This window comes from Ovis aries, chromosome Y (assembly GCF_016772045.2).
Source record: "Ovis aries strain OAR_USU_Benz2616 breed Rambouillet chromosome Y, ARS-UI_Ramb_v3.0, whole genome shotgun sequence".
In the NCBI taxonomy this organism is placed as follows: Eukaryota; Metazoa; Chordata; class Mammalia; order Artiodactyla; family Bovidae; genus Ovis; species Ovis aries.
Window position 1 is genome coordinate 891,693 of NC_082741.1, and position 27,127 is coordinate 918,819.

The 27,127-nt window shown below is 53.1% G+C and overlaps 1 protein-coding gene across 1 annotated transcript; it reads left to right on the forward strand.

Annotated features, from left to right (window-relative positions):
• The first annotated feature begins 639 nt into the window (after positions 1 to 639).
• On the forward strand, positions 640 to 26,582 carry ASMT (acetylserotonin O-methyltransferase). The gene is given in 8 exon segments (NM_001306120.1): positions 640 to 805; positions 3,714 to 3,888; positions 6,386 to 6,515; positions 7,107 to 7,175; positions 17,917 to 18,035; positions 19,268 to 19,408; positions 22,157 to 22,279; positions 26,348 to 26,582. Coding segments are annotated over 8 exon segments (1,038 nt in total). The 5' UTR covers positions 640 to 736; the 3' UTR covers positions 26,560 to 26,582.
• Positions 26,583 to 27,127: the final 545 nt, after the last annotated feature.

Genomic DNA, 27,127 nt, shown 5'->3' on the forward strand with positions numbered 1-27,127 from the left:
TTTGTAAGACTCAGGAGAGGAGAGACACGGACACAGAGGAGAAGCCACGTAGAGACGGAGGTGGAGACGGGAGGGAGGTGGCCACCAGCCCAGGGATGGACGCCCAGAGCCCCCAGCCCAGGGATGGATGCCCGGAGCCACCAGCCCAGGGACGGACGCCTGGAGCCCCCAGCCCAGGGATGGATGCCCGGAGCCCCCAGAAGCTGGAAGAGGTTGGGAAGGAGCCTCCCATGGAGCCTCTGGACAGCGCTCAGCCTTGGGACACCCTGACCTCAGACATCTGGTCTCCAGGGCTAGGGGAGGACGGATGCCTGTGGTTTTAATCCCACAGTGTGTGGTCATTTGTTACGGCTGCACCCAGACAGTTAATACACCTGTCCCCCACATTTGAAGGGCTCAGAGCGTGTTCAGTCCATCCAGTGAGTCATCATCAGTAGTGATTAGTGGGCATGTGGGTTTGGGACCAGTGGCACGGCTGATGGTACAAGGATGGGAGGCGGCTGGGGGTGACAGGTGATTTTCGGGCTGTGTGCTCATCACAGACAGAAGGAGTGAACAGAATCCCCACGGGTCCCCTGTAAGCTTTCTCATCCCCTTCAGGAGGCTGACGGAATCTCCTAGAACGATCCGTCTTGGGCTTGCTCCTCGGCTTGTCCGCCCAGGTTGCTCATAGACTGGTGAAGCCCAGAGCTAAGATAGCCGGGGTCCCTCCAAGCCAGACCAGCCCAGAAGGAAGATGTGCTCCCAGGAGGGTGACGACTACCGTCTCCTGAAGGAATACGCCAACGGCTTCATGGTCTCCCAGGTAGGAAGAGGCCCCATCGGCTGGGGTTCTGTTGCCTGGAGGTGAGGAGGACGACAGGCACTCAGTGCTGAGTGAGGACGGGGTCTCCTCCGGGGGGCGCGAGGGTGTGCTGGAACTCTGGGCGTGTCCACGGGCAGAAGCTTGGCCATCGGGGCCTGGGGCCCTTCCAGGCCTGTGTTGGCCCTCACGGAGTGGCGTCTCAGAACGGCACTTGGAGGCACTTCCCTGGGGGCTCATTTGGTGAAGAATCTGCCTGCAAAGCAGGAGGTCCAGGTTCCACCCCTGGGTCGGGAAGACCCCCTGGAGGAGCGAATGGCAGCCCACTCCAGGATGCTTGCCTGCAGAATCCCACGGGCGGAGAGGCCTGGGGGGCTACAGTCCATGGGGGTCGACGATGAGTCAGACATGACTGACTGACTAACCCTGTTTTCATTGTTAGTGAGACAAGAGTGCATACAATCTTACTAGAATAAAACTTAATATAAGCCGAGTATTAAGAAATAGCATCTCAATAGAACAAAGGTGAATCCGGCGTTGAGGATAAAACTTAATAGAACCTCAGCAGAGAAACAGACTTAATAAAATCTTGGATGGCTTGGGAGGCTGGGATTGAGACATATCCACTGTTGATCGTGTGTATAAAACAGGACTAGTGAGAACCTGCGGTATAGCTCAGGGAACTCGACTCGGAGTTCTCTGCTGACCTACATGAGAAGAAAATGCAGAATAGGAGGGGATCTATGTGTAAGCGATGGCTGACTCCCTTTGCTGCCCAGAGACTGACACAGCGTTGTAAAGCTGCTGCTGTAAAATTAACTAAATATTTCGATAGAACAAGAGTGAATCCAGTGTGAAGAGAATAAAGCTGAATCCAACCTGAGTGGAATCAGAGCCTCAGTAAAACTCAATAGAAGGACCTCCCCGAGGGCCCAGTGACTAACACTCGGAGTTCCCAACGCAGCGGCCCGGGGTTCGGCCCTGGGTCAGGGAACTAGACCCCACATACCCTGACTAAGACCTGGTGGAGACTAATAAATACAAATAAAAATAATTTAAAAACTCAATAGAATAAAATCTGAATACAACCTTAGTACGATGAGTTCAAAACATCTCACTCAGACAAGAGGGACTGCAACTTCCCTGGTGGCTCAGAGGTTAAACCGTCTGCCTGCAATGCGGGAGACCTGGGTTCGATCCCTGGGTCAGGAAGATCGCCTGGAGAAGGAAATGGCAACCCACTCCAGCGTTCTTGCCTGGAGAATCCCATGGACGGAGGAGCCTGGAAAGCTACAGTCCACGGGGTCGCAAAGAGTCGGACACGACTGAGCGACTTCACTTCACTTACTATAGGAAGAGTTAATACAACCTCAGTGGAAAGCCAACACCGTATTAATTGGATAAAACGTAACGCAACCTCAATAGGACAATTGATAAAACCTCGATAGGATGAGAGCGTACCCAATTTTTAGAGAATAAAACGTCCTGCAGCCTTACAGAGTCAGAGTCACCACCCCTTTAACAGAACAAGAGCTGATACTATCTTAACAGAAGATGACTGAAGACAGCCTTCGTATGAAGAGAGCGGATAAGATGTGAATAGAAAAAGACCGGAATGCAACCTAAATGGAGTGAGAGTTTATAATACCTCAGTAGAACCAGAGTGCACCCAACGTTAAGGCAAGAAAATGAACTACAGTCCCTTGGAATAGGGGTTCATAAAATCTTCTTTCACAGAGAGTGAAAGAAACCCGAATACAGGGCTTATACTATCCTTGCAGGCTAAGTGTTAGTCTCTCAGTCGTGTCCGACTCTGCGACCCCATGGACTGTGGCCCTCCAGGCTCCTCTGTCCATGGGATTCTCCAGGCAAGGATACTGCAGTGGGTTGCCATTTCCTCCTCTAGGGGATCTTCCTGACCCAGGGATCAAACTCGAGTCTCCTGCATTGTCAGGCAGATTCTTTCCTGTCTGAGCCACCAGGGGAAACCCCAGAGGCGCCCGTCTGCTGAAACCCGGCAGCAGAGAGTGAATAGAACCTGAATATAGGCGCTTGTATAATCACAGCAGGGTAAGAGATCGTGCCAACTTTACTGAACAAGAATCAACACAAGTTTAACAGGGTGAGAACTGATTCCACGTGAACAGAATACGGCTGAATACAACCTTTGTACAAGGGGAGTTAATAAAATCCTGATAGAAGAAAGTCTGAATGCACTCTTAATGGGCTGTTCATGACATCTCAATAGAACAAGAGTCATTAAAACTTAATATAATAAGAGTTAATACTAAGCTCACCGCAAGAGCTGATACCATCTTAAGAGGATAAAGCTTAACACCATCTTAATATAGTAGGACTTTGAGCAACCTATTAAGGATAACAACTAATAGAACTTTAAGAAGAGTAGATACGATCTTAACAGAATAAGAGTTAATACAGTCTCAACAGAACAGGAATGGATACGGCCTTTTTAATGTAAACGTTTAATTTTATACTGGGGTATAGCCAATGAACAATGCTGTGATGGTTTCAGGCGGACAGCAAAGGGACTCAGCGAGACATGTACACGTACCCATTCTCCCCCAAACTCCCCTTCCATCCAGGCTGCCACGTGACATGGAGCAGAGTTCCCTGTGCTGGACAGCAGGTCCTTGCTGGTTCTCCATGTTAAACACAGCCATGTGTCCATGTCCACCCCAAAGTCCCTGACCATCCTTTCCGCCACCAACCATAAGTTCATTTTCTAAGTCTGTGAGTCTCTTTCTGTTTTATAAGTTGGTTTGCATCATCTCTTTACAGATCCCACATGTAAGGGATGTCGTGTGATATTTCTCCCTCTCTGTCTGACTCACCCTCCTGAGAGTGTGAGTCTCCTGAGAACTAAGGCTGACTCTGGCTTCATTGCCCCGAGGTTCTCTTTGCTGCCTGTGAGCTGGGGGTGTTTGAGCTCCTGGCAGAGGCCCTGGAGCCCTTGGACTCAGCGGCAGTGTCTTCACGTCTGGGCTCCAGCCCCCGGGGGACAGAGCTGCTGCTGGACACCTGCGTGTCCCTGAAGCTGCTGCAAGCCGCCGTGAGGGGAGGAAAAGGTAAGCACCCTGGCTCTTTGGAAGAAGGCGTTTTAAAGGCACACTCTCAGCACAGTTTTCCGTTTTATTTTTCTGGAAAGAGCCACAGAGTAAGCCTTCTCAGCCTGGTGGGCTAGCCACTGTGTCTCTGCAGATGACACTCATCTCTGCCTTCGGAGCATCAGAGCTGCTGGAGACAGCAGCTGGGCGGGGCTGAGTCCTAATAAAACTTTATTGGTCAGACAGGTGGTGGAACAGGGTTCCAAATAAAGCTTTCTTGATCAAACAGGTGGTGGAACAGGGTTCCAATAAAGCTTTCTTGATCAAACAGGTGGTGGAACAGGGTTCCAGTAAAGCTTTATTGGCCAGGCAGGTGGTTGAACAAGGTTCCAGTAAATATTTAATGACCAAACAGATGCTGGAACAAGGTTCCAATAAAGCTTTATTGTCAACACAGGTGGTGGAACAGGATTCCAATAAAGCTTTATTGACAAAACAGGTTGTAGAACAGGGTTCCAGTAAAGCTTTATAGACGAGACAGGCAGTGAAACAGTTACAATAAAGCTTTTTAGCAGAACAGGTGATGGAACAAGGTTCCAATAAAGCTTTATTGGCCAGAGAGGTGGTGGAACAGAGTTCCTATAAAGGTTTATTGGCCAGACAGGTGGTGGAACAGGGTTCCAATAAAGGTTTATTGACAAAACAGGTGGTGGGACAACATTCCAATAAAGCCTTGTTGACTAGACAGGTGGTAGACAGGGTTCCAATAAAGATTTATTGATAGACAGGTGGGGGAACAGGGTTCCAATAAAGGCTTATTGACAAAACAGGTGGTGGAACAAGGTTCCAATAAAGACTTGTTGACTAGACAGATGGTAGACAGGGTTCCAATAAAGATTTATTGATAGACAGGTTGTGGAACAGGGTTCCAGTAAAGCTTTATAGACCAGACAGGCAGTGAAACAGCATTACAATAAAGCTTTTTAGCAGAAAAGGTGATGGAACAAGGTTCCAATAAAGCTTTATTGGCAAAAACAGATGGCCAAAACCGGGTACCAGACTCCGGCTGTCTTTTGCTGACTGTGGATCAGGAAGTTTCGAGAGGCTGGTGTTTGCACTGAAACCCTGATGAAATATCCAAGGAACAAGACAGAAACGTGACCGAAAAGTTACAAGGGAGGAGTTTTTCCATCATGCTCAACTGCTTTTCAAGGGTTGCCCTTTGTGTTAAGATCATACCCTTGTTTTGGTATTGAAGCTGCTTTCCTCTTACAGAAGATGGTCCTTGCCAGTGTTTTCTTTTAATGCCCTTTCTTTGCAAAATTAAAAATTGTCTAGCCCTATCTCAGTCACTCAGATGGTTTTTTTCTTTTAGAATCTTGAGAGTTTGTGAAATTGCAAAGTGTAGGGACCACTGCCTGACAAAGTAGGGGTGGCTGGGCGGGCAACGGTAGGGGTGGGTGATGGGCTTTCTCCCTGAAGCAAGGACTTGCGTCCCCGTGGGATTTATGGGGTGCAAATAGTGAGGGTGAGTTAACTGGAACAGGAGGACATTGTTTGGGGGTTGATGGTACTCAGATGGCCGCGGGCTTGGGAATCCAGCAGTCACGCCCCGTGAGTAAGCTTTGCAGCCCCGTCCCTTTCCCCCACTGGCAGTGCCGACCTCAAACCCCCAGGGCAGGCTGCGGTCTGGCCAGGACACACCTGTGGAGGATGGTGGACGTTCACGGGGAAGCTCCTGGGGGCGGGAGGAGCCTGCTGTACCTGCAGACCCTCGGGGAGGCACGTCGGGATGTGGGCTAACCTGCCGGCCTGGAGACGCGGGGATGCTTGGCTCAGGGACCAGGTTAGAGAACCTCCTGCTGCGGCTCTGTTGCCCTGGGGACCCCTTGGAGCCCCCAAGCATTCGGCAGGTACAGCTTGGGCAGAAACAGTGAGCGGATTCAGTTCAGCCCAGTCGCTCCGTCGTGTCCGACTCTTCTCGACCCCATAGGCTGCAGCACACCAGGCTTCCCTGTCCTTCCCCATCTCCTAGAGTTTGCTCCACCTCATGTCCATCGAGTCGGGGGTGCCATCCAACCATCTCATCCTCTGTTGTCCCCTTCTCCTCCCGCCCTCAGTCCTTCCCAGCATCAGGGGCTTTTCCAGTGAGTCAGTTCTTTGCAGCAGGTGGCCAGAGTATTGGAGCCCCATAGACACGTATTACATGTAGTCGACGGGTCGCAAAGGGTCGGAGGCGACTGAGGGATTGAACAACACAGGGGCTCGCTGGCCCTTTCCATTTGCTAATCGGATCTTTCCGTGGGATTTACCAAAGCTGAAGGCAGCAGGCAGGGCACGCAGCCCCTGCACCACAGGTCAGCCGGTCCTTTGGGACCGAGGGTCCAGCTGTCGGGGTTCCGACGGTCCCAGGCGAGAGTCACGTCTCCAATCAGGAAGTTGCCAGAGTCACTGTTGGCACCCTGGCGATGCCTGGGTGTCTAACTTTATTTTTTTTTCCCCTCCGTTCTGTTTTCAGCTGTGTATGCCAACACGGAGCTCGCCAGCACCTACCTGGTGAGAGGCAGCCCCAGGTCCCAGCGGGACATGCTGCTGTACTCGGGCAGGACCGCTTACGTCTGCTGGCGCCACCTGGCCGAGGCAGTGAGGTGCGTGTCAGCCGCGCCCCCGAGTCCCCAGGGCTGCCTGCGGGCTGGCTTCCGGGCGTCCCAGGAACCAAATGTTAGGTTTCTTCTCGCACGGGTCTCCAGACTCCCGGGTCTAATGCCTGACGGTGTGAGGGGGAGCTGATGGGATCATAGCAGGGATAAAGGGCGCAGTCACTGGAAGGGCTGAAGCTGAAGTTCCAAAGCTTGGGCCACCTGATGTGAAGCACTGACTCACTGGAAAAGACTCTGATGCTGGGAAGGATTGAAGGCGGGGGGAGAAGGGGGCGACAGAGGATGAGATGGCGGGATGGCATCACCGACTCCATGGACATGGGTGTGAGCAAGCTCCGGGAGCTGGTGATGGACAGGGAGGCCTGGCGTGCTGCGATTGATGGTATTGCAAAGAGTTGGACACGCGTGAGGGACTGGACTGAACTGCAAACTGGAAAGCGATTCCTGAGTAGTCTTGGGTTACTCGTTTCTGGCGCAGGCCGTCTGTGGTGCCAGGGTAAGGTCTGTGAGCGCAAGGCTGCGTGAACCGAGAGCAGTGACCTCTTGGGGCCTGAGTGACGGTCTCCTCCTCGTTTTCAGGGAAGGGAGGAACCAGTATCCGAAAGCCTTCGGGATCCCGTCCGAGGAGCTCTTCTCTGCCATCTACAGGTGACGCTGCCCACCCACTTGGCGACCTGCTTTAGAATCAATTTCTGTATTTCTCACTGAAGGACAACCACTTTGCAGTGTTGTGTGCGTTTCTGCCGGACATCCGCATGAGTCAGCCGTGGGTTTGCCTGCGTCCCCTCCCTCTTGAAACTCCCTCCCACCTCCCACCCCATCCCACCCCTCTAGGTTGGCCGAGAGCCCTGGTTTGAGCCCCCTGAGTCACCCCGCAGATCCCCATCGGCTACCCGCCTCACATATGGTGACGTGCGTTTCCAAGTTCCTCTCTCCGCACCTCCCGCCTTCTCCCTCCTCCCTACCTCCCCGGGTCCGTAACTCTGTTCGGTTACGTCTGCGTCTCCACTGATGCCCTGCCAATGCCTTCAGGAGCACCGACTTTCTAGATTCCATGCGTATGTCTCAGTACAAGAGATTTGTTTTCTGACTTGCTTCCCTCTGTGTAACAAGCTCCAGGATCCCCCACCTTATTAGAACTGACTCAAAGGTGTCCCTTTTCGTGGCTGAGTGACATTCCATTGAATACGTGTACCACAACTTCTTCATTCATTCTCTCGGTGGGCATCTAGCTTGCTTGAAACGTTACAGCAATAGTATTGATTCACGATGTTCCATGAATTGCCACTCTACAGCAAAGGGATTCGGTTATGCAAATATACGCATGATTTCATTTTGTAACAACTTATGAATGTCCCAGCCTGTATACGCACCATCTCTTCTTTCTCCGTTCCTCTGCTGATGGACCTTGAGGTTGCTTCTGTGTCTTTGCTGTCGTGAAGAGTGTTTTGATGAACCCTGGGGTACACGTATCTTTTCTAATTCTGGTTTTCTCCAGGTGTATGCCCCAGCGGCGGGACCACGGGATCGAACGATACCTCCATCTCTAGTTTTTTAAGAACGTCCCATACCGTTTTCCATAATACCTGCACAAGTACAGATTCCCACGAAAACTGCAGAGGGCTCCTTTTTTCTCCACGAGCTACAGACATTTAACGTTTGTAGAGTTTTTGATAAGGGCAGTTCTGGCCGGTGAGAGATGATATACCTGTTGTAGGCTTGATTTGCATTCCCTAATATTCAGCAACTTCCCTGGTGGCTCAGCTGGTAAAGAATCCGCCTGCAGTGCAGGAGACCTGGGTTTGATTCCTGGGTTGGGAAGATCCCCTGGAAGAGGGCGTGGCGACCCACTCCAGTGTTCTTGCCTGGAGAATCGCACGGACAGAGGAGCCTGATGGGCTACGGTCCGTGGGCTTGCAGAGAGTCAGGCACGACTGAGCGACTAACACTTTCAAGAGCGATGCTGACATCTTTTTATGTGATTTTCTTAACGGGGTGTGAGCTAAAGGTACCTCTTGAACTTGGATTCGTGCACCTTGCCCAGTGTCTAACTCTTTCCGCTGACCGCCCCTAGAAGGCTTCTTGGAGGGCAGCAGTTTCATGCTTAGAGCCCAGTCGACCGGCTGAAGGTCAAGGGCCCTTCAGCGCAGCCTTTAGGTTGTTGTTCCAAACTCGGACACAAGGTGGCAGCATTTCTTCATGGCCGCCTTTTTTTTTTTTTTTTGTATTTTCATCGTTGCTTTCTATTGGAAACAGCGCCCCGCTCCAGGACTCCTGCCTGGAAACTCCCATGGATCGAGGAGCCTGGTGGGCTGCAGTCCATGGGGTCGCTGAGGGTCGGACACGACTGAGCGACTTCACTTTGACTTTTCCCTTTCATGCACTGGAGAAGGAAACGGCAACCCACTCCAGTGTTCTTGCCTGGAGAATCCCAGGGACGGCGGAGCCTGGTGGGCTGCCGTCTATGGGGTCGCACAGGGTCGGACACGACTGAAGCGACTCAGCAGCCTCAGCGTTGAGTTTCCACGTGGTGTTTCTTTTTTTCAGGTATTCGGGAGTTTGATTCAGTTATGCAGAGAGGTTTATTTCTTTTTTGGGTTCTTCTTCTCACAGAGGTAATTATATGTTCAGTAGACTTCCCCGTGCAATTCAGCACAGACTTTTTGATCCTCAATTCCATTTATATGAGCGTGTATATGTTCACTCCTAACCTTTCCTTTGTCTCTTTCCCATAATTTTTTTTTTTTTTGATAGTCATAAGTTCCTTTCAGCCTTAATGGTAGTTCAGTTGGTAAAGAATCCGCCTGCAATGCAGCAGACGCCGGTTCCATTCCTGGGTCGGGAAGATTCCCCTGGAGGAGGGATAGGCCACCCACTCCAGGATTCTTGGGCTTCCCTGGTGGCTCAGCTGGTAAAGAACCCGCCTGCAATGTTGGGAGACCTGGGTTTGATCCCTGGGTTGGGAAGATCCCCTGGAGAAGGGAAAGGCCACCCACTGCAGGATTCTGGCCTGGAGAATCCCATGGGCTGTATAGTCTGTGGGGTCACAAAGAGTGGGACACGACTGAGCACCTCTCACCCATGAGTTTCTTTACTCCGTTTCAGAGTCTGGCTCCCTTGTGTCCGTCAGTCCGTCTGGTGAGCGCCTAGAGCCCGCGTCATGGTCCTGTGACACCTGTCTTTGTCTGACTCCCGTCACTTGGTACGGTAGTCGCTCGGCCCGTGCAGGCTGCTGGCAGCGGCCTCCTTCCTCTCCGCTCTGTGGCTGAGCCGTGTTCCTGTGCAGAGGCCTTACCACCCTGCCTCCCTTTTCCTGTCAATGGACATTTCGGCAGATTCGGTATCTTGGCCGTTCTGTCTCCTGCTGCCCCGAAAACAGGAAGGCGTGTGTTATTCTGAAACAGGACTTTTCCTCTGGATCTGAGCCCAGAAGTGGGATTACTGGATTGTACGGTTGCTGGATGCTGAAGTTTTATAAGGAACCTCCATGCCGTTTTCCACATTTGGTGCACCAGTTTAGCTCCCCACCAAGAGTGCAGGAGCATTCCGCTTTTCGTCTGCCCTTGGCACCACTTAATGTTTGTAGATCTTACCGAAGATGGCCATTCTGACCTGTTCGAAGGGATGCCTCATGGCACTTTTGATTTGCTTCTCTCTAATGATTACTGATGCTGAGCATCTTTTTATGGGCCTGATGCCAACCTGTATGCCTTCTTGGACGAGATATCCATTTTGATCTTTGGCATATATATATATATATATATATATATATATATATATTTTTTTTTTTTCTTCTTGGGTTGTCTGTGTTTCTCATATTGAGATGCATGAGCTCTTTATAAGTTTTGGAGTTGAGATTCTTGTGAGTGTCTTCATTTGCAAATGCCTTTTTTTTTTTTTTTTACAGTCTGGACACTGTCTGCTTCTCTCATTCAGGACTTTCTTTGCTGTGCAAATGCTCTTCAGGGAGAGGAGGTCCTGTCTTCTTCTTTTTGTCGATTATTCATTATACTAATATATATATAGTTCAGCTCAGTCACTCAGTCGTGTCCGATTCTTTGTGATCCCCATGGACTGCAGCACGCCAGGCCTCCCTGTCCATCACCAGCTCCTGGAGTTTGCTCAAACTCATGCCTATCGAGTCAGTGATGCCGTCCAACCATCTCATCCTCTGTGGTCCCCTTCTCCTCCCGCCTTCAATCTTTCCCAGCATCAGGGTCTTTTCAGATGAGTCAGCTCTTCACATCAGGTGGCCAAAGGACTGGAGTTTCAGCTTCAGCATCAGTCCTTCCAATGAACATTCAGGACTGATTTCCTTTAGGATTGGACTGGTTGGATCCAAGGGACTCTCAAGAGTCTTCTCCAACACCACAGTTCAAAAGCATCGATTCCTCTCCTGCCTTCAGTTTAACGACAGTAAACATATTGAAAAGCAGAGACATTACTTTGCCGACTAAGGTCCATCTAGTCAAGGCTATGATTTTTCTAGTGGTCATGTATGGATGCGAGAGTTGGACTGTGAAGAAAGCTGAGCACCGAAGAATTGATGCTTTTGAACCGTGGTGTTGGAGAAGACTCTTGAGAGTCCCTTGGACTGCAAGGAGATCCACACAGTCCATCCTAAAGGAGATCAGCCCTGGGATTTCTTTGGAAGGAATGATGCTGAAGCTGAAACTCCAGTCCTTTGGCCACCTCATGCGAAGAGTTGACTCATTGGAAGACTCTGATGCTGAGAGGGATTGGGGGCAGGAGGAAAAGGGGACGACAGAGGATGAGATGGCTGGATGGCATCACCGACTCGATGGACACGAGTCTGAGTAAACTCCGGGAGAAGGTGATGGACAGGGAGGCCTGGCGTGCTGTGATTCAGGGGGTCGCAAACAGTCAGACTCGACTGAGCGACTGAACTGAACTTCACTGAAACACAGCTTTTATGTTTGTCGTTACAAAGCCCAGCCATGAGGTGGCAGCATTTCTCCATAAACCGTTTCTTCCCCCCATTTGTAGTAGAAATGTTAGTTTCCATTGGAGAACGCTTCCTTTGCGCAGTGTTGGCCTTTGTTTCCAGCGCACAGGACCTTGGATCTCATTATACGCACGTGTTTATCTCTTCTTCATTTTCCCGCCACAGAGGCGGTTAGAGTGTGTTCAGTAGAGGCTGTTCTGCGGATCAACAGGTCATTTTTGATCACCTGTTTGAGTTTATTAATCTGGTGGCTCGGTGGATAAAGAATCTGCCTGCAATGCAGGAGATGAGGGTTTGATCCCCAGGTCGGGAAGATCCCCTGGAGGAGGGCGTGGCAGCCAGCTCCAGTGTTCTTGCCTGGAGAATCCCGCGGACAGAGGAGCCTGCTGGGCCACAGTCCACGGGGTCGCAAAGAGTCGGACACGACTGAGCGACTCAGCCTGAAGAAATGTGTGTGTTATTAGCAAACTCTTAATGGATCCCTCATCACTAACGTTTTTTGTTTTTATAAGCGTAAGGTTCTTTGTGTGTGTGTGTGTAATAAAGTTTTTATTAAAGTTTAAAGGAGATAGACAGAGCTTCTGACATAGGCATCAGAAGGGGGCAGAAAGAGTGCCCCCCTCTGCTAGTTGTTGCTCAGAGCTTCAGTCCCTTCACTCCACCTGAAACCATCACAGCATTGTTAATTGGCTGGACTTCAATACAAAATAAAAAGATTTTCTAGAAGTGCCCCCCGCGGCTAGCCTTCAGCGGGATGTTATATCGTCACTAGCAGGCTGCTAACGAAAGAAAGGAAAGTCTCAAAACTCAGAATGGCACCAGGCCCCTCACCCATAAGATGCATTTTGGGGTAATCTTGGCCCGTAAGTTTCTTGTCTCTGTTCCAGCGTCTGTTCCTGTTGGGTAAGGCAGTTGGCTTGTACCCATTGTTAGATTCCAGCCCCAGGTGGTCTCCTGTGATATTTCGCCCTGCCTGCCTTCCTTCTCTAGGTGTGACCTTCTCTGCTTCCTTGTCTCAGACTGGACGTGGCATTCTCTCCTGCCCGTCCAGGGCTGAGTTAATGGTCCGTCGTGTCTGTGTGGCCCGGCTTCTTTACCCATTCACCTGTCCCCGAACGCTCAGGCTGTTTCCGGGTCCTGGTTATTTTCCTGGCGCGGCTGTGATCTCCCAAGCGTACCTATGTTTTGGAAACCCTGGGGTTTCTCTGGCTCTGTGCCCGGGGTCGGGGTGAGCGTGTCCTAAGATGTTTCACTGTTTCGTTCTCTGAAGGACCCCCATACTCTTCTCTCTCGTACATGGACCGTTCCCCATTCCCAGCAACAGTGCAGGGAGGCTCTCTCCCCTCCACACCCTCTTCAGCGTTTATTTTTGGAGATTTTGTGAGATGCCCGTTCTCACAAGATGGTGATAAGATACCTCACTGGACTTTAAAGAGGCCTCTCTCTAATAAGCAGGGACGCTTAGCACGTTTTCATGTCCCTAATGCAATCTCTCTGCCTTCTCGGAAGACATCCCCGTTTCAATCTCTGTCCCCTTTATTTCTTGTGTGTGTGTGTGTGTGTGTGTGTGTGTTTGACACAGAGCCGCACAAGCTGTTTCTGTGTTCCAGACACCAGTTCTCCGTGGGTATCTTGGTTTGCAAAGATTGTTCACCATTGTGAGTGTTATCTTTTCACGTGGGGTTCCCCGTGCTGTGCAGATTCTTTGGCGGCTAACTGTGTCCTGTTTTCTTACTTTGGCGTATCTTTCATCGCTCTCAGTGGATGGCAAGGCCGTCCCGACTGTGTTTTCCGCCTGAAGCTCACAGTCTTGGTCCTCTGACTTAGAGCTCGCTCTTCCCTGAAGTGCACCTTTCTGTACGGTCTTGGGGAATATTCCCATTTCGTTCTGGCTTCCATTGTTTCAGGCGCCCCCTACGCTGTCCCGCATGACGCCCGTCACCTGTCTGGATCCCCAGCATCCCCGGAGGAGGCTCCCCTGCTCTCCCACCGCCTCTGCGGCGTCGGATGTGTGTCGAGGGTTTGACCGGAATCATCCTCAGCTGTGTGAGGCGATACCTCGCTGGAATTTCATCTGCCTCTCTCTCATAATTCCTGGTGCCCAGCACGTTTCATGAATCTAACGCAACCTCTATAATAGTTTCTTGGAAGAAATATGCATTTCCATCTTTGGCCCCCTGTTTTTTTTTTTTTCCCATGGGTTGGTTGTGATTTTGGAGATGAATTTCTGGCAGGTATCTTCGTTTGAAAATGATCCTCCCACCCCGCCACAATTTTAGGGATTTCTCTTTCCTTGAGGATGTCCTGGCTGTGGAAACGCTTTTAAGGTTAATTAGGTCCTGTTTTCATTTTGGGTTTAGTTTTCATTCTTCTAACGGAAAGTCGCTCAGTCGTGTCCGACTCTCTGCGACCCCGTGGACTATACAGCCCGTGGGATTCTCCAGGCCAGAATCCTGGAGTGGGGAGCCGTTCCCTTCTCCAGGGGCTCTTCCCGACCCAGCGATGGAACCCAGGTCTCCCGCATTGCAGGCGGATTCTTTACCAGCTGAGCTATCAGGGAAGCCCAAGAATCCTGGAGTGGGTAGCCTTTCCCTTCTCCAGGGGATCTTCCCGACCCAGGGATCGAACCAGGGGTCTCCCGCATTGCAGGCAGATTCTTCAGCAGCTGAGTTACCAGGGAGGCCCCATTATTCTGAGGGGTGGGTGTCAAAATGTGTCCCGTGTGTATTTCCCCTGAGAATTTCATGGAACCTGTCCTTCCATCCAGGTCTTAGACTGTTTGCGGATTCTTGTTGTGTGTGGTGTTAGGGGTGTTCTGATTGCCTTCTCTCTCTTTCTCTGTCTCTCTCTTTTTTAATTGTTTGAGGGGCATCCACACTGCTATCCACGGTGGTTGGCACCATCTGCATTCCCGGGGGGGAGGAGGAGAATTCTGTTTCCTGCACAGACTCTTCAGCACTGAGTGTTTGTGGAGTTGTTCGCAGCGGCCATTCTGACCGGTGCCAAGTGATTGCATTGAAATCTGGTTTGCCTCTTGCTAGTAATCTCTGATGCTGCGTGTTCCTCACCCCAGCAAAGTGGCTCTGGTATGCTAAGTACAGCTGGCTTCTTTCCCCTTTTGCGGCTGAGCCATATTCCACGGTGGTGTACAGCACGGCTTCTTTCTCTGCGTCGTATCGCACACCTTCCTCGTCTGCGCCTCTGTCCACGGACAGCTTGGTTGCTTCCACGCCTTGAATATTGTGACTAGTGTTGCTGTGATCGTCGAGGTGCGTGTATCTTTTCAAATTATGGTTTTCTCCAGGTATATGCCTCGAGGTGAGATTGCTGGGCCATGAGTTCCGTTCAGTCACTCAGTCGTGTCCGACTTTTTGCAACTGCATGAACCACAGCACACCAGGCCTCCCTGTCCATCACCAACTCCTGGATTTCACTCAGACTCACGTCCATCAAGTCAGTGATGCCATCCAGCCATCTCATCCTCTGTCGTCCCCTTCTCCTCCTGCCCCCAATCCCTCCCAGCATCACAGTCTTTTCCAAGGAGTCAGCTCTTCGCATGAGGTGGCCAAAGTATTGGAGCTTCAGCTTCAACATCAGTCCTTCCAAAGAATACTTAGGACTGATGTCGTTTAGGATGGACTGGTTGGATCTCCTTGCAGTCCAAGGGACTCTGAAGAGCCTTCTCCAACACCACAGTTCAAAAGCATCAATTCTTTGGTGCTCAGCTTTCTTCACAGTCCAACTCTCACATCCATACATGACCACAGGAAAAACCATAGCCTTGACTAGACGGACCTTTGCTGGCAAAGTAATGTCTCTGCTTTTGAATATGCTATCTAGGTTGGTCACAACTTTTCTTCCAAGGAGCAAGCGTCTTTTAATTTCATGGCTGCAGTCACCATCTGCAGTGATTTTGGAGCCCCCCAAAATAAAGTCTGACACTGTTTCCACTGTTTCCCCATCTATTTCCCATGAAGTGATGGGACCAGATGCCATGATCTTCATTTTCTGAATGTTGAGCTTTAAGCCAACTTTTTCGCTCTCCTCTTTCACTTTCATCAAGAGGCTTTTGAGTTCCTCTTCACTTTCTGCCATAAGGGTGGTGTCATCTGCCTATCTGAGGTTATTGATATTTCTCCCGGCAATGTTGATTCCAGCTTGTGATTCTTCCAGCCCAGCGTTTCTCATGACGTACTATGCATAGAAGTTAAATCAGCAGGGTGACAAGATACGGCCTTGGTGGACTCCTTTCCCGATTTGAAACCCGTCTGTTGTTCCCTTCCCTAGTGCTTGACTGTGTTGAGATCATTTCATGTGACTTGCTTTTAATGAGTGCAGGTTAAAGGTGCCTGTTGACACTGGCTTCGGGATCATCTGCCCAGGTTTGAGTTCTCGTTCGCTGACCACCCCTAGGAGACTTCTAGGAGCGCAGTAGTACTTTACTGGGGAGCCGTGCAGAGCTTGGGAATATTGAGGGCCCGTCAACGCGGCTTTTATAGTCGCTGTTACCACAAACGGCCACAAGGCGGCAGCATTGCTCCAGGTAATGCTTTCGCTTTTCTTTGTCCCCTTCGTTCTTTCGTGGTTTCTTTACAGTGGAGCAGAGTTGAGGATCGGAGAAGGCAGTGGCGCCCCACTCCAGTGCTCTTGCCTGCAAACTCCCGTGGACGGCGGAGCCTGGTGGGCTGCAGTCCATGCGGTCGCTGAGGGTCGGACCCGACTGAGCGACGTCACTTTCACTTTTCACTTTCATGCATTAGAGAAGGAAATGGCACCCACTCCAGCGTTCTTGCCTGGAGAATCCCAGGGACGGGGGAGCCTGGTGGGCCGCCGTCTGTGGGGCCGCACAGAGTCGGACACGACTGAAGCGACTCGGTAGCAGCAGAGTTGAGCGTCCGTGACAGGTTTGTTTCAGCTGTACAGGACGTTGGTTGAGTGAGACACAGACACGCGTCTATTTATTCTTGTTTTCGGTTCTTTTGCCCGTATAAGCTGATTACTGTGTGCTCCCCAGACTGCCCCACGCTGCTCAGGACGTGCATTTCCATCATCTGTGACATATGCATTCATGCCTGGGAAAATCCCGTGGGTAGAGCAGCCTGGTGGGCAACGGTCCATCGGGTCACAAAGACTTGGACACGATTGAAGTGCCTGAGGATGCTTGCCCAAAGTGTATTTGTTATTCGCCAACTCAATTTTTCCTTTCTCCCTTTTTTTTTTTTTTTAAATTTTTGATAACATTAGTTGGTTTTCCAAGTTTAGGTCTTTCCTGGTGGTTCAGACTGTAAAGAATCCGCACGCAATGGTGGAAATCTGTGTTCAGACTCCGGGTCCGGAAGATCCCCTGGAGGAGGGCATGGCAACCCACTCCAGGGTTCTTGCCTGGAGAAACTCATGGACAGAGGAGCCCGGTGGGCTGCAGTCTGTGGGGTCGCAGAGAGAGACTAACGCTTTCTAAGTCTGTGTTTTTTTTTGGTAAAATGGTTGGTTTGCATGAATTTCTAGTCCCTGCCTGTTGGCGGTATACTGCCTGTCTTTCTCTCTCTGAGTTCCTTTCCTGAGTATAATAGCCACTCGGTCCATCCACGCTGCCATCAGTGGGAGTAATCTGTTCTTTTTCTTGGCTGAGTAATACTCCAGCAGAAAAGTTAGGCGCTCGTTTGATCTGTCCAGAATGAGCCGGGAAATCCTCTTTATTTTGGGGGTGGGGGAGGCTGTGGAAAGAGACAAGCCTGGGGCTTTGCAGGCAGCACCAGCGTCAGCTGTGGGTGACTCGTCAGATGACGTATGAGGCCGCAGGGGTCAGGCCGTGCTGGTGACTTTTTGACGACGAGTCAGACGATGCTGATGGCTTCGTGACTGTCTGCAGCGTGTGGGGGCTGCTCCCAGGGTGGGGCGGGAAATGCACCAAGGATTAAGGGGTTAGGGTGGTCACTGCTGAGGGTCCTGAGACCTGGCGCCTGCTCTGCACACCGTGTACTCTTCCCCGCCTCCCTGCCTCCTCACTGACTCCAAAGCCACAGAGCAGCCTCAGTGGAGGGTGAGAGGAGAGAGGCGGCCCCCAGGAGACCCTCACCGGCCCCCTCTCCCCACCCACCTTGGCTCCCAGCGTCCTTGGCTCCTTCTCACCTCTGTCCCCTCCCGAGACCCTCCTCCCCGTTCCTCCTGGGACCCAGCTCCCCGTACACTTGTCTCCACCTCCCTGAATCCCCGTCATGCCCAGCCCTCTCCCCCAGCCTGTGTGGACACCCCCCGCAGCCTCCAGCCTCCCGCATTGCACAGCTGACCCGGTGGCCTGGCGTTCCACCCCGGTGGGTGGAGGACCCAGGTCTCTGCTCAGCTCAGGGGCCCCCAGGTTGTTGCTCAGGGTGATACCCACCAGACTCCACGTGGTTCTCATGGGCTCATCTCGTCGTGTTCCAGGTCGGAGGACGAAAGGCTGCGGTTCATGGAGGGCCTGCAGGACGTGTGGAGGCTGGAGGGGGCGAGCGTGCTGGCCGCCTTCGACCTGTCCCCCTTCCCGCTCATCTGCGACCTCGGGGGTGAGTGTCCACCCCGGACCTCGCAGCTATGTTTGGAAACCTGTTTGTAGACCCTTGGCCTTCCCTGGCGGCTCAGATGGTGAGGAATCCGCCTGCAATGCAGAACTCCTGGGTTCAATCCCTGGAGGAGGGCATGGCGACCCACTCCAGGATTCTTGCCTGGAGAATCCCATGGACAGAGGAGCCAGGGAGGGCGACTGTCCATGGGGTCACACAGAGGTGAACACAACTGATGTGCCTTACCACACAGGCACACTATATTGAGTGGAATTCCCTGCGCTGTGCACTAGGAACTTGTCAAGTATCAGCTTGGTTTATAGTAGCGCGCCCACGTCCGTCCCACCCTCCAATCAGCGTGGTTTATAGTAGCGCGCCCACGTCCGTCCCACCCTCCAATCAGCGTGGTTTATAGTAGCGCGCCCACGTCCGTCCCACCCTCCAATCAGCGTGGTTTATAGTAGCGCGCCCACGTCCGTCCCACCCTCCAATCAGCGTGGTTTATAGTAGCGCGCCCACGTCCGTCCCACCCTCCAATCAGCGTGGTTTATAGTAGCGCGCCCACGTCCGTCCTAGTCTGCGCATTTATCCCTCCGCTCTTTCCCCGTTGGTAGCTGTGCGTTTCCTTCCCGTGTCTGAGAGTCTATTTCTGTTTCGCGCCTGAGTTCCTTTGCATCGCATTTTACGTCCCACGTGCGGCTGACACCACGTGGTATCTGTCTCTGTCTGTCTGACGAACTTCACTGAGTACGATCGTCTCTGGGTCCGTCCGCACTGCGGCAGATGGTATCGGTTTGTTCTTTTTCATGGCTGCGTAATATTCCACTGTATATATATACATCTTCTCTGTCCATACCTCCGTCGATGGACCTTTAGGTTGGGGTTATTTTATAAAATAAACATCCCTGACTGTGGGATGTTCATGCTGCTGGCATCTGGAGCGAGGTCTCCATTTCCTCACCCGGGTGTCCCCCGGAAATGTCTCCCACAGGCAGACATGGGCATGTCTTCCCGTAGCATCTGCCCAGGGGCTTCCTCTGCCTGGCCGCGTCTGTCCTTGGGCGGACGAGGGGAAGCCATCAGGTCAGGGTCTACGTGGAAGGTTGGTGTGCGGGTTGGTCCAGCCCGGAAGATACCTTAGGTGCAGGGCTTTGTAAGTGAGCCTGTCACCATGGAGACCGGGCTGTGGGTACCGCCCAGGTCTGGGGGCCGTCACAGTCCATGCCCTCTTGCAGGCGGTTCCGGGGCTCTGGCCAGGGCGTGCGTGTCCCTGTACCCGCGATGTCGGGTCATCGTCTTTGACATCCCAGGAGTGGTGCGGATGGCAAAGAGACATTTCTCAGCCTGGGAGGATGAGCGGATCAGCTTCCATGAAGGTGGGTGTCTGGAACGCTGTCTGTGTCCACGGGGAAACAGACGGGTCCTGGCGGGCTGGGGAGATGGAGACGCTGGGCGTTCAGCGTGGCTTTCTGGACCGTCCAAACACACCCCCTTAAAATGGAGCTTCCGGGTGGCTCAGAGGTAAAGAATCCGCCTGCAAGGGCGGAAGACGCGAGAGACGCAGGTTCGATCCCCGGGTCGGGAAGATCCTCTGGAGAAAGAAATGGCAACCCACTCCAGCGTTCTTGCCTGGAGAATCCCCATGGACAGAGGAGCCTGGTGGGGCTACGGTCCACAGGGTCACAGAGTCGGACGTGAGTGAGCACACGGGCGTTTAAACAGCACTGTGACGCAGGATGGACGGGGAACGGTGGGAGGGTCTTGTTTTCCTGCAGCCAATTCTTTCCTGAGTGTTGTGCTGAGTTCAGTGTGTCTCCTCACCCAGAGTTTGTAAACAGGACTTTAGGAAATAAGGCGTTTGCAGAGGTGACGGAGTGTAGGGTCTGAGATGAGGTTCCTCCTGGATGGGGGTGGCCCTGAACCTAGGGACAGGGTCCTGATAAGACATAGAACAGGAGAGACACGGACGCAGCGGAGAAGCCACGTGGAGACGGAGGCAGAGACAGGAGGGAGACAGCCGCCAGCCCAGGGATGGCTGCCTGGAGCCCCCCGGAAGCTGGAAGAGGCAGGGAGGACCCTCCCCTGGAGCCTCTGCAGGAAGTTCAGCGCTGGGACCCCTTGACTTCGGACATCTGGTCTCCAGGGCTGGGGGAGGACGGATGTCCTGGTCTCTGGGCATTTCTTACTGCCCAGTTTCCGTCCCGGGAAACTCACGTAGGTATTTACAACCAGCTCGTGTACGAGTGGCAATGAGTGACGTGGGTTGAAGGCAAGATGAGGGGACAGTTATCGACTGAAAAGACAGAAGCTCCTCAGACATCCCAAGGCTAAGAAACCACAGCAGCTTTGCCGAGCGCCGCGAGGGACTTGTGCTTGCCTTGGAAACGTGGGGCGCGGTTCCCAGCTGCGGGCCGTCACTTCCGTACGGAGGTCTGAGCTGCAGACACCCCGAACCTCCGTGTGTAGACGGAACTGGCTGTTCATGCCTCTTTTCCTCTGCTCTCTTGGGAGGAAGACAGCAGGTGGGGGTGTCATTTCTGTCCCCTCTGAGCTCTGCCAAGAACTCCCTATTATTATTACGATTATTGTTATGATTTTGGCCATGGGATGCAGCTTGTGGGATCTTAGTTCCCTGCCTGGGGGTTGAACCTGCTTTCTTGGTAATGAAAGCACAGAGTCCTAACCGCTGGACAACAGGGGAATTAATTCCTTATTTTATTTTTTTTTAAACAGTTCACCTCCAAGGTCAGGGCATCTCAAGGGACAGGCCACCAGCATTCCATCCAGGGCCGTATGCGGGGGGCGGGGTGGGGGGTAACTCTGACTGACCCAGGTGAAGGGTCAGCTTCTTTCCAATGATTCTGCGTCCGACAGGCGGATTTCAAGGTGTATCAGACTGTGTCCTTGAAGGACTGGATGCTGCTTTTATTTAAAATTCTTAAATTTAGATCATCAGGAAGTTTTCTTTTTTGGGGGGCATGGGGAATGGGGGTCTTTATGTTGGATTTTTTAAAACCATTGGCTTAAAATATACTGAATCTGAATGACTGAGTTTGGGGAGCCCCCCTTCGATTTTGTGCTCAGAAGGAGGACCTCAGCGTGATCTTAACCGTGGGCATCTTCTCGGAGATGTTAACCACCTCTGGGCATCTTCTTGGAGATACATGTGCTGAGGGTGTTAGTTCTGTGCCTCACCTGGGAAATGGGGCAAAGAAGGAGACTTTGGGGGACTTCCTCGGTGGCCCAAGAGGCTAAGACTGTGAGCTCCCAGTACGGGGGCCCTGGTCCCGCCCCTGGTCCCGCCCCTGGTCCCGCCCCTGGTCCCGCCCCTGGTCCCGCCCCTGGTCCCGCCCCTGGTCCCGCCCCTGGTCCCGCCCCTGGTCCCGCCCCTGGTCCCGCCCCTGGCCCAGGGGCTAAGTTCCTGCATGCTGCAAGACCCAGTACCAGAAAGAAGGAAAGGGGAGGGGGAAGGAAGGCTGAGAACGAGAAAAGAGAAGAAAGAAAGAGAGAAGAAGAAAAAAGAAACCAGGAAAGACACTACAGGCCCCGTTGGTTTAAAGGAAAAAGAGTGGAAAAAGAAGCAGGCGGGGAAGCTGGCAAACGAGATGGACGTGAAACGAAAGCGTTCGTTGCCCAGTCGTGTTCGGCTCTTCGCAATGCACAGACTGTAGCCTGCCAGGCTCCTGTGTCCATGGGGGTGCTCCAGTCGAGAATGCTGGAGTGGGTTGCCATTCCCTTTTCCAGGGGGCATCTTCCCAACCCAAGGATCCAACCCAGGGCTGCTGCATTGGCAGGCGGGTTCTTGACCATCGGAGCCCCCTGGGAAGCCCAGGAAGGTTGGGGACCGCTGCTTTAGGGGTGCTGTTTACAGGAGAGTTTCTGAAGTTGAGTAAAAATAAACCCGTCGTCCAGAGCTGATGCGGAAAGCGGGCCTAAAGGGAGTATTCCATCGTTCAGAATCGTCTCAGCATCACACGGAGACGGTGTCTGTTTCCGGAGGTCAGCAGCTGGGGGGATCTGGGGACAGGTCTGTGTGTGCAAGTGACCCAGCCACGCTGGGCGTAGGTGTGCTCACGTGGAATTGACAGGCAGGCTGACAAGAAGCCCCCGCGCCTGTGTTGCAGGGGATTTCTTCAAAGACCCCCTCCCGGAGGCGGACCTGTATATCCTGGCCAGGGTCCTGCATGACTGGACCGATGCCAAGTGCTGCCACCTGCTGCAGAGACTGTATCAGGCCTGCAGGACAGGTAGGTGGCGGGGACGCTGGGCGCTGGGCCCTGGGCTCCACTCAGGGCAGAGGTACTGGTGTCTCGATGCGCCGAGGGCTCGCAAAGCCGCGTCGTCACGTGTGTCTGTGAGTGAGGAGGCCGGAGTTCCGGCCGCCCTCTGGAGGCTGTCTTCCTTTTCAAGACATCACCACGTCTCGGGCTCCCTCATATCATCTCTTTTTTTGCCACACTCTTCCACATCCCCCCCGCGAAGTTGAGGTTCTCAAAGTACGGCGACATTTTCAGAAGTGAAGTCTTTCATGGAGGGTTGTGTCTAGAACCCTTTGGTGGGGGAGCTCTAGGAAGTGTGTTGCGCAGAAGTGAATTGTTTATGTTTGAATGCATACTGAAGTTACTTGATGGTGAGCTTTTTTTTTTTGACTTTGTGTAGAGGGATGTTTGAAACCTTGGTCCTTTAAATTTATTTTTACTGATTCATTTCTTTAGCTGGTGGCTCAGATGGTAAAGCGTCTGTCTACAATGCGGGAGTCCTGGGTTCGATCCCTGGGTCGGGAAGATCCGCTGGAGAAGGAAATAGCAATCCACTCCAGTACTCTTGCCTGGAAAATCCCATGGACAGAGGAGCCTGGCGGGCTGCAGTCCCTGGGGTCACACAGAGTCAGACACGACTCAAGCGACTCAGCATGTGGCCACATACGGCTGATTCTCTTTGCTGTGTGGCAGAAACGAACGCAACATTGTAAGGAAGCTATATGTCCATAAAAAATTAGTTAAAAGAAGAAAAAAAATATAAAGTTGTCAAGTGGGGTAGTGGCCTGCCTGCAGCTTTTCCATTTAGAATAATCAAGGCTCGGCGTCTCCAAGGTCACAGAAACCATGAGTTTCCCCCGCAGGTGACGCTGTGTGGGCTCTGGTTCACTTGCTCTGTTTCCGTTCAGTCGCTCAGTCGTGTCCGACTCTTTGCAACCCCATGGAGCGCAGCACGCCAGGCCTCCCTGTCCCTCACCAGCTTCCGGAGTTCACTCAAACTCATGTCCATCGAGTCAGCGATGCCATCCAACCATCTCATCCTCTGTCGTCCCCTTCTCCTCCCGCCTTCAATCTTTCCCAGCACCAGGGTCTTTTCCAAGGAGTCAGCTCTTCACAGCAGGTGGCTGAAGGGTTGGAGCTTACGCACATATATATATACACAAATTCCAGGTGGTGCTGTGGTGAAAACTCAGCTGCCAGTGTAGGAAGCTTGGAGATGCATGTTTGATCCCTGGGTCGGGAAGATCCCCTGGAGGAGGGCATGGCAACCCCCTCCAGTATTCTTGCCTAGAGAGTCCCATGGATGGAGGAGCCTGGCGGGCTACAGTCCACGGGGTCGCAGAGAGTCAGACACAACTGAGCAACTGAAGCCGCACATATATAACACGTAAAGCATGTTATATTTACATTTAAAGTTTATATATTAAGCATCTACTTTTAAATAATAAATGAATACACGGATGTCAATAATATAATAGTTATATAATTTGTGTTATTTTTGGATATCCTTAAAAATAAATATGAAAAATGTTAAAATGTAAAAAGTTTAAATATTTGAATGCTACATATTTACAGTAAACCTATACTACACCTGTGTATGTAGTTACATTACGGGCTGTGATAGTTGCTCAGCCATGCCCGACTCTGTGTGTGTACAGCCCATGGAATTCTCCAGGCCCGAGTGCTGGCGTGGGCAGCCGTTCCCTTCTCCAGCGGATCTTCCCGACCCAGGGATGGATCCCAGGCATCCCGCATTGCAGGTGGATTCTTTACCAGCTGAGCCACCGGGGAAGCCCGAGAATACGGGAGTGGGTGGCCCATCCCTTCTGCAACGGATCTTCCCGACCCAGGAATTGAACCTGGGTCTCCCGCATGGGAGGCGGGTCCTTTACTAACTGAGCTGTCAGGGAAGCCCATGTCTATATGGGTGTGTGTGTGTGTGTATGTATGTGTGTGTTACACGTGTTTGCATCTGTACATATATGTGCAGAAATATGTATTGACACACTCAGAAGTTGCATGCATGGTCCGAACACGACCTTACAGAAGGCTCTCTCTCTGGACAGCGCAGCTAGGAGAATCCCCCAGATCTGGAGGCAAGGCTCTTTCCCTCACGTTCTCACTGCTTGGAGGTCCCATCTCAGCCTCTCCCCGCGAGCCTCCTACTGATGGTCAGTCCCATTGTGTCTGCATCGCGGCAAATCACTGCCCACAATGCACGGATCTGACTTTGGTGTCTGCGGGAGGGAGTGTGGGCATTCCTAGCCACGAGATCCATTGTCCAAAAAGGACGCGGGACGTGGTGACTTTTCAAGGAAGCCAGGAGACCGTGGCTTAGGACACGGCGTCTGGTCCGAGAATCCGGTCAGAATGTGTATAAGCTGTGCCCCCATCGCTGGATTGGCACACTCGCGCTTGTGCTTTCAGCGAAAATGACGTGACGCATCGTTTTGTGGATTTGTTTCTAAGCGACGAAGCTGGAAGATAAGAAAGAACGGTCGCGTGTCGTTTCCCGGGCCTGCGTTCCGAGTGATGCGCTTTGGGGATCGATGGTCCTTTTCCCGCCTCCCTCCCGTCTCTGCGTCTGTTCTGACGTGGCTTCGCCTCTGTCTCTGCTTCTCTCCTCTTGTGTGTCTCATAAGGACCCTGTCCTGGCATGGCAACCCTCTCCAGCATTCTTGGCTGGACAGTCCCGTGGACATGAGGAGCCTGGCGGGGCTGCAGTCCACGGGGTGGGAAAGAGTCAGACACGGCCGAAGCGACTGAGCAAGCTCCGGGTTACACCCCGTGCAGCCAGATGGGGGTGGGCAGTGTGTGTAGACACAGCCCGGCTTAATCCTGTGCGCTCTCCAGCGCCTACGGGCCACGCTGGCCTCTAGAGCTGGGAGGGAAGAGGGGACGGTGGCTGTGTGTCCTAGGTCAGGGTCTGTCCTAAGGGGGATCCTGCATCAGGGTCTGTCCCACGGGGGGTGGGGTCCTAGGTCAGGGTCTGTCCTTCGGGGGGGGTCTTACATCAGGGTCTGTCCCGTGGGGGGTCCTAGGTCAGGGTCTGTCCCTCGGGGGGTCTTACATCAGGGTCTGTCCCGTGGGGGGTCCTAGGTCAGGGCCTGTCCCGCGGGGGGTCTTACATCAGGGTCTGTCCCGTGGGGGGTCCTAGGTCAGGGTCTGTCCCGCGGGGGGTCTTACATCAGGGTCTGTCCCGTGGGGGGTCCTAGGTCAGGGTCTGTCCCGCGGGGGGTCTTACATCAGGGTCTGTCCCGTGGGGGGTCCTAGGTCAGGGTCTGTCCTGTGGGGTGGGGGGTCCTAGGTCAGGGTCTGTCCTGTGGGGTGGGGGTCCTAGGTCAGGGTCTGTCCTGCTAGGGGTCCTAGGTCAGGCTGTGTCCCGCGGGGGGATTAAGGTGTGTCCTGCAGGTGGTCCTAGGTTTGGGTCTGTCCCTCGGGGGGGTCCTAGGTCAGGGTCTGTCTTGCAGGGGGGTCCTAGGTCAGGGTTGGTCCCGCAGGAGGTCTTACATCAGGGTCTGTCCCACAGGGTTCCTAGGTCAGGGTCTGCCCCACAGGGGGTCCTAGTTCAGGGTCTGTCCCTCAGGGGGTCCTAGGTCAGGGTCTGTCCTGTGGGGGGGGGTCTTATATCAGGGTCTGTCCCGTGGGGGGGTCCTAGGTCAGGGTCTGTCCCATGGGGGTTCTAGGTCAGGGTCTGTCCCTTGGGGGTCCTAGGCCAGGGTCTGTCCCTCGGGGGGGTCTTACATCAGGGTCTGTCCCGTGGGAGTCCTAGGTCAGGGTCTGTCTGTCTCTGGGGGGGGTCTTACATCAGGGTCTGTCCCTCGGGGGGTGGTTTCCTAGGTCAGGGTGTGTCCTGCAGGTGGTCCTAGGTTTGGGTCTGTCCCTCGGGGGGTCCTAGGTCAGGGTCCATCTTGCAGGGGAGGGTGGGAGATGCCCAGAGCTGTGGGCTAATCTGCGTGGCAGGGGTGTAGGCAGGAAGCCAGGTGAGAAGAGAGTGGACAGCGGGTCCTGGGTCCGGGCTGACCCTCGCTCAACCCCTCACCCTCCCCGCGGCAGGTGGCGGCGTGCTGGTCATCGAGAGCCTCCTGGACGCGGACGGGCGGGGCCCCCTGACCACGCTGCTGTACTCGCTGAACATGCTGGTGCAGACCGAGGGCCGTGAGCGCACCCCCGCCCAGTACCGCGCGCTCCTGGCCCCCGCCGGCTTCCGAGACGTGCAGTGCCGGAGGACGGGGGGAACCTACGATGCAGTCTTGGCCAGAAAGTGAGCCCTGCAGCGTGTGACCCCCCCGCCATGACGCAACGCCTGTGATGAAGAGGCGGTGTTGGTCACGTTTCGTTTCTGCCTTTTCTTCTTTTTTCCCCTTGTTTTCCGTCTGTTTTACACTTTTCTTGTTTTCCTGCCCTGTCGAGGGATATGAGGTTTATGCCCACGGATGGTCACTTTGCGTTCTATCTTGCTTTCTTTCATTATCCTTATTTTCATTTCATTCCAGTCCATTCTATTTTGCTTCCTTCCTGTGAGGGAGTGAAGGTCTGAGATGAGGTTCCTCCTGGGTGGCGGTGGCCCTAAACCCAGCGACAAGGTCCTTGTAAGACACGCAAGAGGGGAGACACGGACGCAGAGGAGAAGCCACGTGGAGACGGAGGCGGAGACTAGAGGGAGGCGGCCACCAGCCCAGGGACCGACGCCCGGAGCCCCCGGAAGCTGGAAGAGGCGGGAAGGACGGTTCCCTGGAGCCTCTGCAGGGAGCCCAGCCCCGGGACCCTTGACCTCGGATGTCCGGTCTCCAGGACTCAGGGAGGGTGGATGTGTGTGGTTTTAAGTCATGATCC